Source organism: Carettochelys insculpta, chromosome 1 (assembly GCF_033958435.1).
Source record: "Carettochelys insculpta isolate YL-2023 chromosome 1, ASM3395843v1, whole genome shotgun sequence".
NCBI lineage: Eukaryota > Metazoa > Chordata > Testudines > Carettochelyidae > Carettochelys > Carettochelys insculpta.
This window is the reverse complement of record NC_134137.1, coordinates 205094447-205113617: the sequence shown is the minus strand read 5'-3', so window position 1 is coordinate 205113617 and position 19171 is coordinate 205094447. Positions and strand designations below refer to the sequence as shown.

Here is a 19171-nt window from a genome sequence, read left to right as displayed (position 1 = left end):
TGCATAGTACACCAGTGGTGGGCAACTTACAGCCTACCAGGGTTTTATGTGTGGCCGACAAGATGATGTGTTTACTGACGCCCATATGCACGGTTGCCAGGTTCCACTGGTTTCTGACAGAATAGTTCCCCCCTCACTGGTATTAATAAAGGAACATGCATACAAAGCAAGGGCACATGAAGTGAGGTGCGTGCAGATTGCACACAATATTGACTGAGAGTTGTGTGCATCCAATCAAATGTTGCTATGGTTCAACTGGCAGATGCTAAGTAGGTAAGGGCAGACTGTCTTGGTTATGCGGTCCACTGAGAGAGGGCAATCACGCGGCCCACCCATTAGCCTAGGTTGCCCATCACTGCTACAGGTATATAGTAGCTGTGCACACACACCTTAAAAATTAAATCCCACAGGCCATCATAACAAAGCATGCAAACTCATACACTGTACAAGTTGCCCCTTCCCCGTCCCCCAGCCATACAAACTAGGAGCAGACAATTATATATCAGTAGCAGAGAACACCAGCAACTTTCTCCCTACAGCCTTTAGGTAGGCATGTGGCACCTTTTCAAGCCTCTTATGCACTTGACAAATGCAGATATGCAACAAGGCAGATTTCCAGGAAAAGTGCCACAAACCAGACCTGTGGCTTTTAATGTGTACATGTATTTCTTCAATAAGAAGTTACACATTTCCATGCTTACCCAGACTCAGGGAATGGCACTCTCTTGGAAACCTGTAGACTTCAGTCTCTTGTAAATTCTAGATATTAGAGAACAAGTTGTAGATTTTCTTAGGTTTTTATTGCTTTGTCTACACACTACAGAAATTGTCAAAAAAAAAAGCGTCACACTTTGCTATTTCTAAACTGGACTTGGTAACATTGGGACCTTAGTGTACACCCTCCACTGGCTGCTGGTACAGTCTTCCACACAGGATCATCTAACCCTGCCTGCCTACCTCAAGCTTTATCAACACAATTCTGTAAATTGTCAGTCAGCAGTTGGTGGGTTGCCTACCTGAGGGTTCCCAACTTGCTAGCACCAGTACAGTTAAAGGTGTTGGCAACAGATGCTCAAATGAATGTGCACCCCTCCCCTCCACCCCAGCTCTCCAAACATCTGCAGACTTAAATTCCCTGCAAACCCAGACATAGTCCTTGAAACATCTGGCTACTAAGCACATTCTCAAATAAAGTCCCTAAAAACAGAATATGTATCAGTTTATCAAACTAAATTCCAATATATCCATCTCCAGAAAATGTTTTTCTCCAACATATCTGCCAAATGCTGGCATTTGTATGCAGACTCCCTCACTCCAAGTAATTTTAAGCAATTTACATTTGTCCCTTATGAAGAAAGACTTTGTTGTATTTCAAGGTAAGAAAAACAACCTTTATTGTATAGTTCCATTTTTCAATCATATACACACGCGCACAGGCGCTATACCTCATCTGACCAGCGCTGAATGAGAGAATTTGCCTAAACCACAGGAAGTCAATAGTGCCTAGCGGCATTACCAACACTTCCACTGCTTACTGGGCTCTTAGGCTACATCTACACTGCTGCAGAAGATGGACCCCCTGAGTGGGTTGATCTTCACAAGAAGGCAAGATCTCCAGGAAAAGTGTCTCGAACCTGTCCTGTGGCTCTTAATGTGTACATGTGTTTCTTTGTTAAGTTACACACTTATTGATCTTCCAGGGTTTGATTTTGCACACATGAAATGATGCTTGCAGGGGTCAAAGCTGACCCCCCTTGTGCTCCTCCCAAGAGGGAAGAAATCAGGAACGTCAAAGAGGAATGCTCCCATTGACCTTCCCCTGTGAAGACAGCCATGGAAGACAACCGCAGATAGTCGATTTTAGCTATGCAGTTGACACAAAAATCAACTGCCGATAGGCAATTTTAGCTATGTATAGCTGAGACAGCCCTAGAAGACATTTATGGGTAGATTACAGCTAAACAACAGCAAAGAACACAAAGCCAAGTCTCATGCCTGTAAACAAATGTTACAGGACCACAGGAAACTTGGCCACACCCAAGATAAGTGGCTGTCCAGCTAACTAAAATCACACTGAATTAAGGATGTTGCCAGCCAAGAGAGTTCTGAATTAGAGCGTTTTGACCTGTATATGAAACAACAAAGTGGATGAGGTGGTATCTTCCACTGTACCAATTTTTGTTAGTGAAAGACAAGTTCTCTTATACACACCTCTTCTTCAGGTCTTCTTGGCTATTTTTATTCTTATTTACAGTTTTTAAAACAATTATTGCTGTCAGCTATTCCTGCTGCTCCTTGAACTTTACCTTATTAACAGCTCTTGGTTTGTAATCATCACTTTGGCCGTCCCACATTAAAGAACTTTTTGTGTCTACATGGAGAGTACTTTTCATTCCCAGCGCACATTCTCTTAAAAACATGAAGTCTTCGCCGCACACTCTTCCAGATGGGCAAGTTTGGTACATAGCCTGAGGCCTAGTCTCTATTTAAATATGAAGCTGACATTGTTATGCTGGTCACACCCCACACACTTGACCAACATTGCTACATCAGCCTCCAAGGCCATCCTTGTGAGGGGTGGTGCAGGGAATGGGACAACACCCCCCGCCCCACTCTGGTCCTTCTCCCATACCTCCTCTCCTGAAAGATATGCCCCAAGGAATTAGCTGGGAGCCTGATGTTGTCAGTTGTGGCTAACCCCTCCCATCCTCCCACTTCCCCCACAGCAGCAGCACCAGAGTGACCTGGCCCCAGCCTCTTCCACTTTGCCAGCTCCCAACTATGCCACTCCATTTCCCATACCAGTGCATATTGGGAGGGGGGGAGTGTTCCGCCTCTTCCCACAAGCCCCCTTCCTAGTAATATGGCTGGGAGCCAGGGGAGCAGAACAGGCTTGGGCCAGGTATCTCCACTTCCAGCTGCCGCCAGTGAGCGTGGGGGAGGTCTAACACCTGGTGCCATGGCCAGCCCCCCATTAGTTCCCCAGACTACCCTGGGCCCCATGGGACCTCTAAGCTTCATATTTTACTGGTGACCAGGACTCAGGTTGACAGAGCTGCTATAGAATGCTTTCAGTCCCTTCTCACACCCCAGATCACTAATAGTTAAGTCCCAACATGGAATTTCTCACTCTACCTACATTTAAGATACTGGGCATAGTTTAAGTCCAAAATGCAGACGCTGTTTTGGGAATTATGTAGCATGAGAGCATAGGCCACAAAAAGGGAGTATCAGAGTTTCCAAAGACTGTGATTTAAGAACTTTCTCTTTTGAACTCTGTCTGAAGGCACATATACTGATGTCTGGAAGGGGACCTACCAACCTTTCAAGTGAGATGAATTCTTCCATGGATTGCATTTATCAAATAATGCACAGACCAGCAACACAACTAACTTTGCAGAGTGTATATAAACCCTGTAATTATGCTGTGGGGCAGAATCTAAATCAGTCACGAGAAGAACACCAGTTTGATGACTTATTAAATATTTTGCATTCCCTCCCAGGTACTACCACCAGCCGTGATTACTGTCAGTGAGAGAAAGCTAAGCATCACATAATTTACTCCTCCTCCACCATGAGTCATCTCATTACAAAAACATAACTGCTCAGCAGAAACTATTGCACTGCATAGTGGGATTTAGTAGCCAGGGGGAATCTTGTTCTCTATGGATAAGCGAGCCTGTTTTGTACCAACCCCATGCCAAAGGTGAATTCCTGTGTTTCAGTTCCACACCAAAACAGGTGGCAGCTGACCAATCAAACAAGCTAGCTTGTTTTGCCTGGATTAATTCATCTACCTGTCAGGGACATGTGCAGTTTGTTCCCCACTTGCAGATATCAGTTATTTCAGAAAATTGCTGTCTACAGCTATAATTAAACACTTCAGGTTTTCCCCATTGTGTGTAGGACATCTGAACAATTTTTGTTTATTGTCTCCCCTCCTATTCATGGTTCTCTAACATCTGTGATAGCTACAGTAATTCCTCACATGAAAGTAATATTGTGAGAATATAATTAGGCATTTTTAGCTATCAATTTTTAGCTGTCAATTAAGTTTAGCAGGCAGAGGAGAGGCACTCCAGTCCCTGGGACTCAGGAGCTCTCACAAGGCCACCATCAAGCATTCCTCAGACCATCATTTGGGAATCCCTCCTTTTGAGATGGACAGTGCTCTATGGACAGAAGACTGTCCAAAGTGAGCAGCCCAGCACTTTTCACTATGAAAATAAATTTTCAATGAAGTTAATTTCTATGGCTTGTGTCTTCCTGGATAGAGTCTACCCAAGACCATGTCTGATTTTCTCTTTGCCCTGCAAGACTGGGTTTTGTTTCTTTATCCCTTATTTGGAGAGAAAACGGGCTGTTAATACCTGTAAGTATAACCTATTACTAGTGGCCATGTGGGTAAACACTAATCCCACAGATGAATCAGCTTTTCACTGTCCAAAGGATTCTCCATGCAGATGCAGTATAACGATAGAACAAAGATTACTCAGATATATTTTCATTTTGTTTGGAAGGAAAAAGCTGTCACTCTTCCCCACTGTAAGACAGCTTTCCTTTTGCAGTGATAATTAAAAAGCCACTTATAGCATTCATATGATAAAATATGATTTGTCATCAAGGCTTTTTACTCACTCCTGCTGGATATCCCACCGGATTATTTTGTTAAACTTTAGCCAACAAATAAAAGTTATTAAATTAAATTACCACAGAGGTCAAGGCACTGAGCTAGGAGTCAAAAGTCCAGGCTCTGTGTCTATATTTGCACCTCGTACATTTACTGTTTCTATGCATTAATTATTCTCCTGCAAAGCATGGACAAAAGAAGTTCTCTGCCTCACAGGAGTTTTAAGAGACTAAATCCATTAATGTTTTCAAGTGTTCAGATATTATGGAGATGCACAGTACAGGAACGGAACAATTTTTAAGCTGGCTGTCACCTAATATCTCAGTTTAAGAACTGCTGTCCTGAAGTTAAATTTTAATTTTTGCTGATTGAGTTGTCACTTATTTCAGTCTGATTGCTTTGTCAGCCAAACAAGCACACCGCTCTAATTAATGAGAGATATTCCAGCTCTTGTCTGCAGCTGAGGCATTGTTTATGTTAAGCATTTTCAGAAATCCTCCCACCATCGGGCTGCAGTAATTCTAGGTCAACGATGGAGAATTTGTGAGACTCTTCAGAATACACCTAGCCTATAAGACAAGCATGAGACCTCCTCTTGCACATGTCATACCCCAGCTATTTTAAAGACAAGTCATTTTACCTCATATCCATTTCACAAGCAAGACCAGAAGATAAAAAAACTGGACTGAACAGTACACACTCGTCCCTTCCTATACAAGCACAACTGGTTCCCAGCTTTCTGCTAGTAGGCGAAAACTTGTAAGAGAGACACTAAATTCCCATTAAAATACATATAAAAGTCTCTAATTGGTTCCTAGTGCTCCTACCTCCAGGAAGGAGTGGCAGCAGGTCGTGCTGCTTTTGAAGGGTAAGTGAACCTTGGGTTTGGAAGAAGAGGGGAAGGAAGGGTTAAAGGCTGGGGGCAGTTTGGGGCCACGAGCAGCAGGGAGAGTTAAAAATTGGTGGCGGGTTGGGTCTGTGGGGAGACAGGCAGATGGGCGGGGAGGGGGGTTAAGGCTGTGGTGGTTTGGGTCAGTGAGGCAGGTGGGGGGCGGGTTTAGGCTGTAGCAGTTTGGGTCAGTGAGGCAGGTGGGGGGCAGTTTGGGCTGTGGTGGTTTGGGGTCTGTGGGGCCAGCAGGGCGGGGGGGGGAGTTAAAAGACTGCAGTGGATTTGGTGCACGGGGCCAGGCCGGGTGGGGGGGCAGTTAAGGCTGCAACAGGTTGGGTGCCTGGGCCAGGGGGTAAAGCTTGTATTAGTCGGGGGGTGGGGGAGTTCACTCCTCCAATGAACAAAGGTAAGTATGTGTGTCCCTCGTTTAAGTGAATACTCGTAAGTAAAGTACTCATTTAATGAGGGGTGAGTGTACTGTAATTTTCTCAAGTACCACTCCTATGACCCACCCATCACTGACTGCATCATAGTTTTTCAGCAGTCTACAAAAAATGCCTACCAAACAATCTGTGCTGGGATATACCTGTAAATAAAAGTTTCAACCCTACACATATATTAAAATACACCCCTACTGCTTACTCTCTATGCTGATTTTTTTTAAAGATTTGCTAAAATGAAGGCATGAAATAAAGATGTGTTAAAAATTAGATTTAACAGGACCTAACACGACTAAGCAGTAATTGGGTGGCGCTTACGGGACACACATGCACACATACTGTGTTATATTTAAAAGCATTGCGACCAGCCTGGGAACAGCATCATCCCAGTAACAAGAAGTAAACTACTTAAAGGACATGCAACACTAATCAGTTTCGCCACAAGACCTCCCTGAAAATGAAAAAGCATCAGGTTTCATTACCTACAATGAGTTTCAAGGAATGGATCACTTGATGATTACCTGTTCTGTCCATTACCACTGCAGCACTTGGCATTGGGCACTGTCAGAAAACAGGCTACTTGGGCTAGAAGTAGCTTGGACCAACCCAGTACAGGCGTTCTTATTAGGCTAGTACTTGCTAAAAGGTAGAGTCCAGCATGGATGCAAAATTTGTATCCACATTCATAAAAGTGAGCCAAGGGTATCTACATCCATATCCCCAGATGCAGACATCTACAAATATAAAGGGGGTATCTGCAGATCTGCAAGGCTCTACTAACAAGCAAAGCATTAAAAGTAGCTTTCCCTGGGTGTCTCTTTAATATCAGAGACTTTTCTCCAAGAGACTGGACACTCGGAGATGCCTATGACACAACTACAGCTACGGTGAGGGATTGGCACGATAGCCTACCTTGCTGTAGCTTCCTTCCAAACTGGGCTGTGTTAGTACCCTTTACAACTACCACCGACTCTCTGCCCAAACACAAACAGAAAGCGGGTATTTCTAGATCGATTCATACCCCAGGCTCGGGCGCTCCATTTCCAACAGTGCTGTGACAACACAGACTTCACCCACCGCTTGGCAGCGCCCCTGAAGCTTCACCCCAGTCTCTCCGCCGGAAGAACCCGACCCACTGCGCCCCGGCCCTACAGTAACGCGGGCGCTCTCGGCCCCTTCCGCCCACCCCCTCCCCAGACAGCTCGCGGGACGAGGCTCCCCCAGGACCTGCGGCTGCTGGCCGGGGCTGGGACAGACACCGCCCGAGGACGCACAGGCGGAGGGCGCCAGGCACTGCCCCGCCGCACCGCACACGGGGCAGAGAGGGGTGCGCTCGTTTGCCGCGGTAGCCGATCCCCCCCTCCAGCCACCGGGCAGGCAGAGCTGCCGCGGGGCCCGGCCCGGCCCAGCCCAGCCTACGGCGCCCGCGAGCGCGCAGCTGTGCGGGCTCCAGCCCAGCGCGGGCCCCCGCCGGCCCCCCGCACTCACGGAAGCCCAGAGCAGCCGCAGCCGCCGCCAGCAGCAGCAGCGCCGGGGCCCGGCCCGGAGACCCCCACCGCCGCCCCGCGCCGACTCCAGCCGCTGCCATTTTCCTGCTGCCACCTCCCCGTGCCCCCATTGTTCCAGCCCCCGTCCCGCGGCCCGGCCCCGCCCCTCAGGGCTGGGGAGAGGGAGGGAGGGAAAGGGGCTCTTCGCCCGCAGATTGGCTAGGAGAACTGTCAGTCGCGCACACCTCTCGCTCTCCTTCCCGGTTTGGTTCGGCCCCGTGCGTCCACTGTGGCCACGTGATTGGCGAGTTGGTCTGTCATTCACAAAAAGGCTGCCCTATCAGAAAGGCAGCATAATTATCCTGCCCCCAAATCCCCCCACGTGCAGTACGTGACATGCAGAACGCCTCTAGGGCCCCTGGCGTCGTGGGGATTGGAGAGGCGCTGCCCTAGGTGGGCCCGATCCTGGTGCTCCGGGGCTTGTATAGTCGGAGCCATTACCGGTGCGCTGGGCTGCCCCGCAGCCAGCGTCTGTGCCCGCTGTATGCGCGCAGCCCAGCGCCTCCCCGGCCCAGCCACCGGCGCCGCCAACGCCTCGGGTGTGGTCCGCAAAGCCCCACTGGCTGGCGTCACGTGATGACGCACGGGCCGGAGCTCGCTTTAACTTGCACGTGCTCCGTGCACGCGCTGTTGCGGAAAGCACATTGCGAAACCAGAAGCCGGAAGGCAAATACCGCCTTTCAAGCATGTTTTAACAGTCCCATTAACGTTGAGTTTGGGGTGAGTTAACTCAGATTAAGCAACGCTACACCCGTTCCCATCCAACCTACTATATACTGGCGTCCACTATTTGCACTCAGCTTACTGCTCGGCAGCCTGTGCCACAATGACCACTTGCGAAGTTGTAGTGGTTTTTATTATTTAGGTCTTACAAGATTAATAAGTGACTAGGAGATCGTGAACGGTCAGGGTGAATGAATGAATGTTTTTTATTGTAGCAAATCTTTCAAATTCAAGTTACTGTAGGGAATGTGGCAGCAGGAACGCGAGGTTACTGAGGCTGGGAGGAATGTGTCTCCCAGAGATCATTTGCATGAGAATGCAAAGGGATGCATGTGTGATACCTTTCAGGCAAAGCCTAATGGGTAGCAAGTAAGCCATGAGATTTGGTCTATTGTAAACATGTTGTTGTAGGATCACAATTTAAGCTGACACTCAGTGTGGGAGTTGTGAGAGCTCACCAATGGTCTGGGTTATTGTGGGGGACAGGGCCGTCGCCATAGCTGCATAACACATCGATCGTACAGGGCTTGCTGGCTTACAGTATTGTCGGTTAAATAGAGAAGAATTTTAGTTAACATAGTTTGATGAGTGTTTTGGTGTTGTTTATGTTTTGGTAGTATAGTTGTAAACCTGGTTTGTTTAGTTTTGTTAGAATAGTTAAAAGGTAAAGTTAGGTACTATGGTGTTCACTGAATGTTTCAGAAAATATTATTAGTTTAAGTCACAAAAACTGTCTGCTCTTGTCAAAAGCTTCAAAATAGCTATCCAAAGGGCCCTTTTGAAGTTTACTAAGGAGGTGCTGAAATACATATTTAGCATCTCATTAGCATGTGGGCAGCTGAGGTGCTTCAAAGTTGATGCAGTGTGCTGCTGTGCACCTTCTCTGGTCAGGGCTCCTTTTCAAAAGGACCCCACCTACTTCAAAGTCCCCTTATTCCTATGAGCAGATGGGAATAATGAGAGGTTGAAGTAGGGAGGGTTCTTTCAAAAAGGAGCCCCCTCAGGACAAGCCAGGCCGCGGCAAGCCATGTCAATGAAGCACCGTGGCTGCCCGCATGCTAATGAGGTGCTGAATATGTATTTCAGTGCTTCATTAGTAAACTTCAAAATGGCCATTTGCATGGCCATTTCGAAGTTTTTGGCTCGTGTAGATATAGCCAGGGTGATCTCTAGCAGTGTGATCCGTAAGGGAGTAACAACGGTGATTGGTGGGTGGCTGGTAAAAGTGGCAGCAGCTGGTAGGAGGAGGGGCCAGTGGCCAGCAGGTGGCAGTAAGGGGATGCTGCACACAAGTGGACAGCTAGTACTGCCCTGGTGATGTATCTGTGGGCTCTGGGTTCGGGACTGCACTGCGGGAGGTACGCCCTGTACCTGTGTGTGGGGTAAAGAGCCAAGAGACCCAGCAAGAGACTTGGTTCTACTGCATATGGGGATGGTATCTTGCTAAAGGGGTTTGTCTCTTCTTTGCTTAGATATACTGCATCTGTCACTGTAACCTTGGGGTAGGTTATGGTCATTAAACAAGCTGTTTCTATCTCAGACTCTGTGGTTGGGGTGGGGGGGGGAAGCTGCCTTACAGGCACCCAGCATGGGGGTGAAATTGTCCCAGGCCACTGGGTGGGGGCTTGAGCTGCTTGGTTGTGTCCTTGACAAGAAACCCCCCAGGAGTTGAACCCGGGTTACATTACAGTAGGAGTTTACAAAGTAGCAAGGGGAGAGGGAATCAGGAGACAAGTTTTGGGTTGGAGAAGTACAGAGATTGTTGTTCATAATGCTATGGGATCAGGCACATAGCGCACAAGATCTGTGTGCGCAAACGCTTTCCATATACCATGAAAACCTGTTACATCATGTACAGACTTGAGTTTATATGGTGGATAATATACGTAGGTCCCATGTCACGCCCAAATACACACAAGTTGTGGTACATGCAGGTTAATGAAGTACATAAGCATTATTCTGCTGAGTGACAGATATGGGATGGAGGGTGGGGAAGGGATAAGAAACAGGTCACAAATGTCCTGGCGTGTATTTTGAGTTTAATCTACATTGGCTACGTCTACACGTGCATGCTACATCGAAATAGCTTATTTCGATGAATAACGTCTACACGTCCTCCAGGGCTGGCAACGTCGACGTTCAACTTCGACGTTGGGCAGCACCACATCGAAATAGGCGCTGCGAGGGAACGTCTACACGCCAAAGTAGCACACATCGAAATAAGGGTGCCAGGAACAGCTGCAGACAGGGTCACAGGGCAGACTCAACAGCAAGCCGCTCCCTTAAAGGGCCCCTCCCAGACACAGTTGCACTAAACAGTACAAGATCCACAGAGCCGACAACTGGTTGCAGACCCTGTGCATGCAGCATGGATCCCCAGCTGCAGCAGCAGCAGCAGCCAGAAGCCCTGGGCTATGGGCTGCTGCACACGGTGACCATAGAGCCCCGCAGGGGCTGGAGAGAGAGCATCTCTCAACCCCTCAGCTGACGGCCACCATGGCGGACCGCCCCCCCCCCCCCCCCCCCCCCCCCGCTATTTCGATGTTGCGGGACGTGGATCATCTACACGTGCCCTATTTCGACGTTCAACTTCGAAGTAGGGCGCTATTCCCATCCCCTCATGGGGTTAGCGACTTCGATGTCTCACCGCCTAACGTTGATTTCAACTTCAAAATAGCGCCCAACACGTGTAGCCATGATGGGCGCTATTTCGAAGTTGGCGCCGCTACTTCGAAGTAGCGTGCACGTGTAGACACGGCCATTGTCCTGTACAGAGGTGGGTGGATGTTTAAAAAAATCTCAGTCCATATTAGGCTTTGGGGATGCTTTCCCTCCAGTAGGAAGAGTCTCTGTCCCTGGCAGAGTTCATAGGTTTAGGGGTAGACAGTGTCCCGCAGCATGGTGTGTTGAGAAGCCCATAACTATCCAGTAAACATAGTCCATCAATGGAGAAAGTGTGTGCTTTCTCTGACTATGTTCCTCATCAGTCATCTTATCTTGCCCTCTGCAAGAGGGTATGCAGCCAGTTGGGAGATAAAGTGGCGCATGCCCCAGCTATGCCCCTCCTGGCTGACAGCTTCTAGTGCCTCTCTCTCTGGTATCAGTGTCTGTATAGAGCCTCTCAGGGAAGTGAGTGCTTTCCCTGGCCTTCTTCATCCATCACCATACTCTTATTGTCTGTCTGTCAGTCCGTAAAAAGCATAGTCTGTCAGGGAAGAATGGAATTGGGGGGGCCTTATCCATCATCGAGTCTCTCATTGGTGATCTCACCTGACATCAACGGGGAGAAACAGAGTCCATTAGGAAAGAACAGGTTGATGTTACTGGACTTGACTCTCCCAGGCATGTGGTCTCATGTGTCTTTTACTATGTCTAATGTATAGCATCTCTCCTCATCTGTCTGGTGTGCATGGTGAAAGGGAGGCTGGCATGCTTTGGTGGGGCAGAGTGGTAGCTTCCCCATCACAGGTATCCCTTTGTTCTCAGCTACTTGTCTTGGTATTTTTGGTGCCCTGTGATTGTAATGGCAGATCATGAACTGTAAGGGTGCAGGAATACTACATCTTCAAACACGCTTGTAACCCCCTGAAACAATCTGCCACTAGGAAACTGCAGAGTAGTGCTACCTCAGATTTCTTTAAACAGCTAACAGCTTCTCCACTGGAGAGAGTGACTGTCAAACCATATAGTTTTATTGAAGCTTGCATAAATGAGAGTTCTGTTTGGGTTAGGTGAAATCTGGACCTGATTTAGATATATATTGATAGGTGTAACCCTTCTATTAATGCCCGATGCCTGCCAGAAGGGCTGGGTTCAACTCTTGTGGGGTTTTCCTGTCAAGGATACAACCAACCGGCTCGAGCCCCCACCCAGTGGCCTGGGACAATTTCACCCCCGTGCTGGGTGCCTGTAAGGCGGTTCTTCCCCACCCCTCGCAAGCACAGAGTCTGAGATAGAAATGGCTTGTTTAATGACCACAACCTACCCCAAGGTTACAGCGACAGATGCAGTATATCTAAGCAAAGAAGAGACAAACCCCTTTACCCAGTTACCATCCCCATATGCAGTAGAACCCAGTCTCTTGCTGGGGCTCTTGGCCCTTTACCCCCACACACAGTTACAGGGTCTACCTTCTGCGGTGCAGTCCCAAACCCAAAGCCCGCAAATACATCACCAGGGTAGTACTAGCCATCCACTTGCGTGCAGCCTCCCCTTACTGCCATCAGCTGCCCACCAGCATCCACCACTGCTCCTACTAGCTGCCCACTGTTGTAGCTCCCAATCCCTCTGCTTGGGATCACTCTAAGGCAGAACCTTGGGATGTCAGCTCTGTATAGCCTCAGCAACCACTCTGTGATTTCAGCTCCTGGCATCTCTCATATTGGGCTTTGCAGACCCTCTAGTATCCAGCTCTACCTTTTAACAAGTGGGAAGAATTAGTCAAGCCAACCTTATAGTTATATGGCTAAGGCAGAGACAGGGCCATAGCACTCAGCAAGCTAGCTCAACCAGTACTCCTCCCTTTTTTTTTAACAAGGTTTTAAACCAGGGAGCCCTGTGTAATCAATGTCTTATGCAGCTATGGCAACTGCCCTGTCCCCCACAACAACACAGAGCATTGGTGAGATCTCACAACTCCCGCATTAAGTGTCAGCTTAAATTGTGATTTTACAACTACATGTTTACAATAGACCAAATCTCATGACTTACTTGCTACCCATTAGGCTTTGCCTGGAAAGGTATCACACATGCACACCTTTGCATTCTCATGCAAATGATCTCTAGGAGAGACATCCTCCCAGCCTCAGTATCACACCTGCTGCCCTTTGCATTCTCATACAGATGACTTCTGGGAGACACATTCCTCCCAGCCTTCAGCAGCATTGCATTCCTTCTGCCACATTCCCTACATTGGAAAGAGTATAACATTTTGCTCAATTTCTTGCGGCAAGAGCCTGACAAGTTTTAGGGAGATGGCAGACTTAGGTTTGCAGTTAGAGTTGACTTTCAGTTATTGGCATCTCCCGCCCGCATCCTCAGCCCACTTGTGGCAGCTCTCTCCCCCACACAGAACCCCCCAAGAAAGCACTGGACAACCCATTAAATGGGGTTATGACCCACTTTGGGGTTCCTACTTACAGTTTGAGAACTGCTGACCTAGTCTGATTTCCAGTTAGTCTAACACCTCACTTTTCCTTCTGAGATGATTCTCCTGCCCCCAGGACAGTTATATCACTCCAGCTAACTCACAAAGTCTACCCCTTTCAGAATTAAAGTCAAAACAGAAGCGCAACAACAAAAATATTTTTCTCCCATCCTCTTACCAGGCATAACCATTACTCAAAGGATCTGCTCTGTTCCCAAACAGCCTTAGGACCTGGCCCTAATCAGTACCTTCTCCTCCATACTGACCGGAGCAGCTGTACCTGTGCACAAGGAATGTCATAGGGGAGCCCTACTAACATAAGTTGCCGTCCTGGGATGCTAAACAATTATATCTACTCCATAACATAAATTATCTCATCTTTCGTTCCCAGAGCCTCTGCCAATATGGTTCACCTAGCCTCCTCAACAGCCCCTTTTCTAGCTGCTAGCCTCCCTCTTAACAGAGAAAGCTTCTTCCTAAGCTGTCTCCCCCAACACACACACACACAGTGCCATTTTTTAAAATCCCTGCAGGCCTAGTTTAGTCATGTCTTTCCTCTTATCATGTGACTGCAGTGCTCACTCCTTTACTTAGGGAGGTGGGTTAAACTTCACAGAGGAGCAGCTGATCTCCAAACTCCTTAAAGTGTCAGCTCACCCTGTGAGTTGTGGCAATATCTTCAAATACATTTGGATGAGTCCTACTCTGTACCTATTCTTTTCAGGTAATAAAAATGAGATACTTAGACTGACCTGTCAAAAGAGCAGGGGTTAGGGAAAGGGCATGAAGTGCACGGGGGACTGGGGTTGCCTATGGCTCTGGCCTGACAGCCCTGAAAAAAGGTCAGTCTTGATCCAGACAGAGCTTCCTGAGAAATCTAAAGGTTCTAACATGGAAAGCCTCTGTCTCAATCCAAGCAGTATGGTTCACATATGACACGGTCTGTTACACAGTACACCAGGTCATAACCTTGGAGTGGTCCTTTCCAGAGAAACTATAGATCATTCCTAGCATATGCCAAGGCTCAGTGATCATATTAAGTAATAAATAAATTGTAGGTGAAACTGAGATTAGAATGTAATCTAGTCTGACCACCTGTAGAGCTCATAAGAACAAAGATAATTTTTAAAATCCAAATACAGTGTTAATAATAACACGGTAGAAGCAGAACTCATTTTTGTTCGGAGACTCCTGACTCTCTTAAGTAACTGTACTACAGCACCTGGCTACAATAGCAGCTGATTCTTTGTAGATATAAAGTATCAGAGGAGTAGCCGTGTTAGTCTGGATCTGTAACAGCAACAAAGGGTCCTGTGGCACCTTATAGACTAACAGAAAAGTTTTGTGCATCTGATGAAGTGAGTCTGTGCTCCCAAAAGCTCATGCTCAAAACTTTTCTGTTAGTCTATAAGGTGCCACAGGACCCTTCCTTGCTGTTTGTAGATATAAGAGAGAGATAAGGTGATAGTGCCCCAAAAACCTTTGAATAAAAGCAGACCCCTCTGCCCATGCAGCATCCCACTGGAGTCAATGGGGATCCTCAGTTAGAGGGCTCCCCTTTGCGTGGTTGAGGTCGAAGTCTTGAGACCAGAGTTATTCAATTAAATACTTTTCTATCCTATAACAAGCAGTGAGAACTTGCGGCTTGACATTGGTATAAGCCTGTTTTCCGTGGGCTTTTAGTCCTTCTTTCTATGTGGTGAAGGTGTTTATGCAGTTCTGTGTACATTATTATCTCTATTACAAATGATAGCATTGTTTGTCTAATTAATTAATGTGATACTATTAAAAAGTCCAATAATGAAATGGTAGGGTAAACAACAATGCACAGTGCAAAGAGCCAAGTAGTGGATAGAATAAACTCTACCATAAACTGCTTGAATCAAAAATAATTAGATGGGGAGGACTAAAACAATGTTAACTTCCTTTATTATAGCTACAATTTGCTACATATAGCGGCTCGTTGGTCTAGGGGTATGATTCTCGCTTAGGGTGCGAGAGGTCCCGGGTTCAAATCCCGGACGAGCCCACTTTTTTCCCCTCCACCAAAATTAAATGCCTTGTAATCCTTTTACATTGGCTTTATCTAACGTACATTCACTCACACACACACACAGAGGAGGGAAATGGAAACTAAAATACTGATCCCCTTGCTTTATGTATTGACCGAGCACGAATTTGAACAAAACTCAGACCAGGGGACCATTTATTCAAGCCACCCTCCCCATCAACTAATATCAGCCCCACTTTTCCCCTTCGGCTACTAACGCTGCTGTACTAGCACTACGCAGGAGGAGGGAGACTGGGGATGAGGAGCTGCTCTGGGTATTTGTCCTCCTGTGCCCCCAGCTTGTTCTCTCCCCCACCCCAGCTTGTCTCGGCACTTTTGTGCCCTCCCAACTCCGCGCCTTGCAGTATCGCACACTCGCGCACCTGCAAGAGCAATCTCTCTACTTCTTCCTCCCCAGGCTAACAACCAGCTTGGTCAACAGGTTATTTCCTGCACTCCCGCCCACTAAACAAAATGCACCAAAGCCCCGCAGAGTTACTGCCCTGTGCACCCCGTCCCAACAGTGCAGTTACCCCCACCTTCTGTATTACCCTTCTCCCCGCCGTTTGCCCCAGCAGCCCCGCGGTGCCTGTTCCGACAAAATGAATTGCGGGATCGAAACTGCAAAATGAAGGGCTCCCACCTTCGCTGGTAGCGGGCTCGTCCGGGATTTGAACCCGGGACCTCTCGCACCCGAAGCGAGAATCATACCCCTAGACCAACGAGCCACTGCCTGCTTCGTTTTCCCCAGCCAATCTCTTTACTATTATCCCGCCTCCTTCCTGCAGCACGCCAGCTCCCAAGCGTATGGCCTGGTTTCTCCCCCCCACCGGAGTGCCGGATGGTTCCGCCCACAGGCTGCCCTGACTTAAAGTTCCCATTCCTTTCCCCCCTAGAATCCACCCGTCTGATGGTATCACCGTCCCTTGGCCCGCAGATGCCCCCATGTGGCAGATACTATTCGGTTTCGGCGGGGAATTCCACGCTGCGGTTTTGTGGGGGGCTCCTCCGCCCAGCACCCGCAGGTAACAGGCTGTTGCTCTGCGCCTCCCGGATTCGGGGCAGGGCGAGCTCGTCCCCAGGGGAAGGGCGACGGGGCTCGTTCCCGCTTCCGCTCCCCGCGCAGGCTACATTCGCCCACCCCTATAGCGGCTCCATGGTTTAGTCCAGCTCGCCCTTCTTCCACCGGGCCGACGAAGAGTCCTGGTCTAGTTACCCGGATGTTGCACGTCCCCGCCCGCCCCCGAGAGGCGGCTCCCTCCCTCATTGAGTCTGCGTCTGAGCGTACGGGGCGGGGCCGGGCCCGGCCCGGCCCGCTGGGGCTGCGCTGTGGTGTGTCGCCGGCCGGCGGCCCAGGTGAGGCTGCGGAGTGTCGGGTGAACGCGCCCCTCCAGTCAGTGCCACAGAGCCGCTGGCTGCGCCTTGTTTGAAGGACCCCCGTCTCCTTCCTGCTTCTCCATTCGCTGCTCGTAGGGCTGCCGGCCCTCCAGAGTTGGCCTGGAGTCTCCTGGCGTGAGCCCCGATCCCCCAGTGACTTGGAAGCAAGCCGGGAAGGAAACCTGTGTTAGGGGGAAAGAAACAGGAAGAGCTTGAGTCAGAGTTGGTGTCTCTTTGTGGTGCCTGCTGCTGTCCTCTGCCTCCCCCAACACTGGGCTGCCTTTGCACCTACCAAGCGAGCATGGGACTCTGAGGCCCTGGGTTGAATTATTTGCTCCACGACAGACTTTCTGTAGGTACGTCTACACAGCGGTGTTATGTTGAAATAATCCATCCGGGAATAGAATAATAGAATCATAGAAGAGTAGGACTGGAAGGGACCTCGAGAGGCCATCGAGTCCAGCCCCCTGCCCTCATGGCAGGACCAAGCACTTTCTAGACCATCCCTGAAAGCCATCTATCTAACCTCTTCTTAAATAGCTCCAGTGATGGAGATTCTACCACCTCCCTTGGCAATTCGTTCCAGTGTTTGATCACCCTGACAGTCAGGAACTTTTTCCTAATGTCCAACCTGAACCTCCCCTGCTGCAATTTCAGTCCATTGCCTCTTGTTCTATCCTCAGAGGCAAGGAAGAACAAGTTCCCTCCCTCTGCCTTATGACACCCTTTTAAATACCTGAAACCTGCTATCATGTTCCCCCTCAATCTTCTCTTTTCCAAACTAAACAAGCCCAGTTCTTTCAGCCTTTCTTCATAGGTCATGTTCTCTAGACCTTTGATCATTCTCGTTGCTCTCCTCTGGACCCTCTCCAATTTCTCCACATCCTCCCTGAACTGCGGTGCCCAGAACTGGACACAATACTCCAGCTGAGGCCTAACCAGCGCAGAGTAGAGCGGGAGAATGACTTCTCGTGTCTTGTTCACGACACACCTGTTAATGCATCCTAGAATCATGTTTGCTTTTTTTGCAACAGCATCACACTGTTGACTCGTATTTAGCTTGTGGTCCACTATAATCCCTAGATCCCTTTCTGCTGTACTCATTCCTAGGCAGTCCTTTCCCATTCTGTATGTGTGACACTGATTGTTCCTTCCTAAGTGGAGCACTTTGCATTTGTCCTTATTAAACCTCATCCTGTTTACCTCAGCCCATTTCTCCAGTTTATCCAGATCCTTTTGAATTATGACCCTATCCTCCAAAGAAGTTGCACCCCCTCCCAGCTTGGTATCATCTGCAAACTTAATAAGTGTACTTTCTATGTCAATATCTAAATCGTTAGTGAAGATATTGAACAGAATCGGTCCTAAAACAGACCCCTGCGGAACCCCACTAGTTATACTTTTCCAGCAGGATTGAAAACCATTAATAACTACTCTCTGGGTACGGTTATCCAGCCAGTTGTTCACCCACCTTATAATAGCCCCATCTAAGTTGTATTTGCCTAGTTTATTGATAAGTATATTATGTGAGACCATGTCAAATGCTTTACTGAAGTCTAGGTATACCACATCCACTGCTTTTCCCTTATCTACAAGACTCGTTATTCTATCAAAGAAAGCTATCAGATTGGTTTGACATGATCTGTTTTTAACAAAACCATGCTGGCTGTTTCCTAGCACCTTACCACCTTCCAACTGCTTGCAGATGATTTCTTTAATTACCTGCTCCATTATCTTTCCTGGCACTGAAGTTAAGCTGACTGGCCTGTAGTTTCCCGGGTTATTCTTGTTCCCCTTTTTATAAATGGGTACTATATTTGCCCTTTTCCAGTCTTCCGGAATCTCTCCCGTCTCCCACGATTTACCAAAAATGATTGCTAAAGGCTCAGACACCTCTACTATCAGCTCCTTGAGGATTCTAGGATGCATTTCATCAGGCCCTGGTGATTTGCAGACATCTAATTTCTCTAAGTAATTTTTAATTTGTTCTTTTCCTATTTCAGCTTCTAAACCTACCCCTTTTTCACTAGCATTCTCTATGTCAGGCATTCCTTCAGATTTCTCAGTGAAGACCGAAACAAAGAAATCATTAAACATCTCTGCCATTTCCAAATTCCCTGTTACTGTTCCTCCCTCCTCACTGACCAATGGCCCTACCCTCTCCTTAGTCTTCCTCTTGTTACCAATGTATTTGTAAAAAGCCTTCTTGTTTCCCTTTATGCTTGTAGCTAGTTTGAGCTCATTTTGTGCCTTAGCCCTTCTAATCTTGCTCCTGCATGCTCGTGTTGTTTGCCTATATTTGTCCTTTGTAATTTGTCCTAGTTTCCATTTCTTATACGATTCCTTTTTTAGTTTGAGATCATGCAAGA

The 19171-nt window shown here is 47.9% G+C and overlaps 1 protein-coding gene and 2 non-coding genes across 5 annotated transcripts in view; 1 reads left to right on the top strand and 2 right to left on the bottom strand.

Annotated features, from left to right (window-relative positions):
- MPZL1 (myelin protein zero like 1) overlaps positions 1-7587 on the bottom strand; it is a 49204-nt gene extending 41617 nt beyond the window's left edge. For all 3 annotated transcript variants that reach the window (XR_012646072.1, XM_074998223.1, XM_074998232.1), the window contains exon 1: positions 7448-7587. Coding sequence is in view for 2 of the 3 variants with exons in the window: in XM_074998223.1 (XP_074854324.1) it covers positions 7448-7577 (130 nt within the window). In the remaining variant the exon portion in view is untranslated. The remainder of the gene's footprint in view (positions 1-7447) is intronic.
- A 7745-nt stretch (positions 7588-15332) lies between these two features.
- Positions 15333-15404, top strand: TRNAP-AGG (transfer RNA proline (anticodon AGG)). The gene has a single exon. It is a non-coding gene; the product is annotated as a tRNA-Pro (tRNA).
- A 677-nt stretch (positions 15405-16081) lies between these two features.
- Positions 16082-16153, bottom strand: TRNAP-CGG (transfer RNA proline (anticodon CGG)). Its single transcript has one exon. It is a non-coding gene; the product is annotated as a tRNA-Pro (tRNA).
- Positions 16154-19171: the final 3018 nt, after the last annotated feature.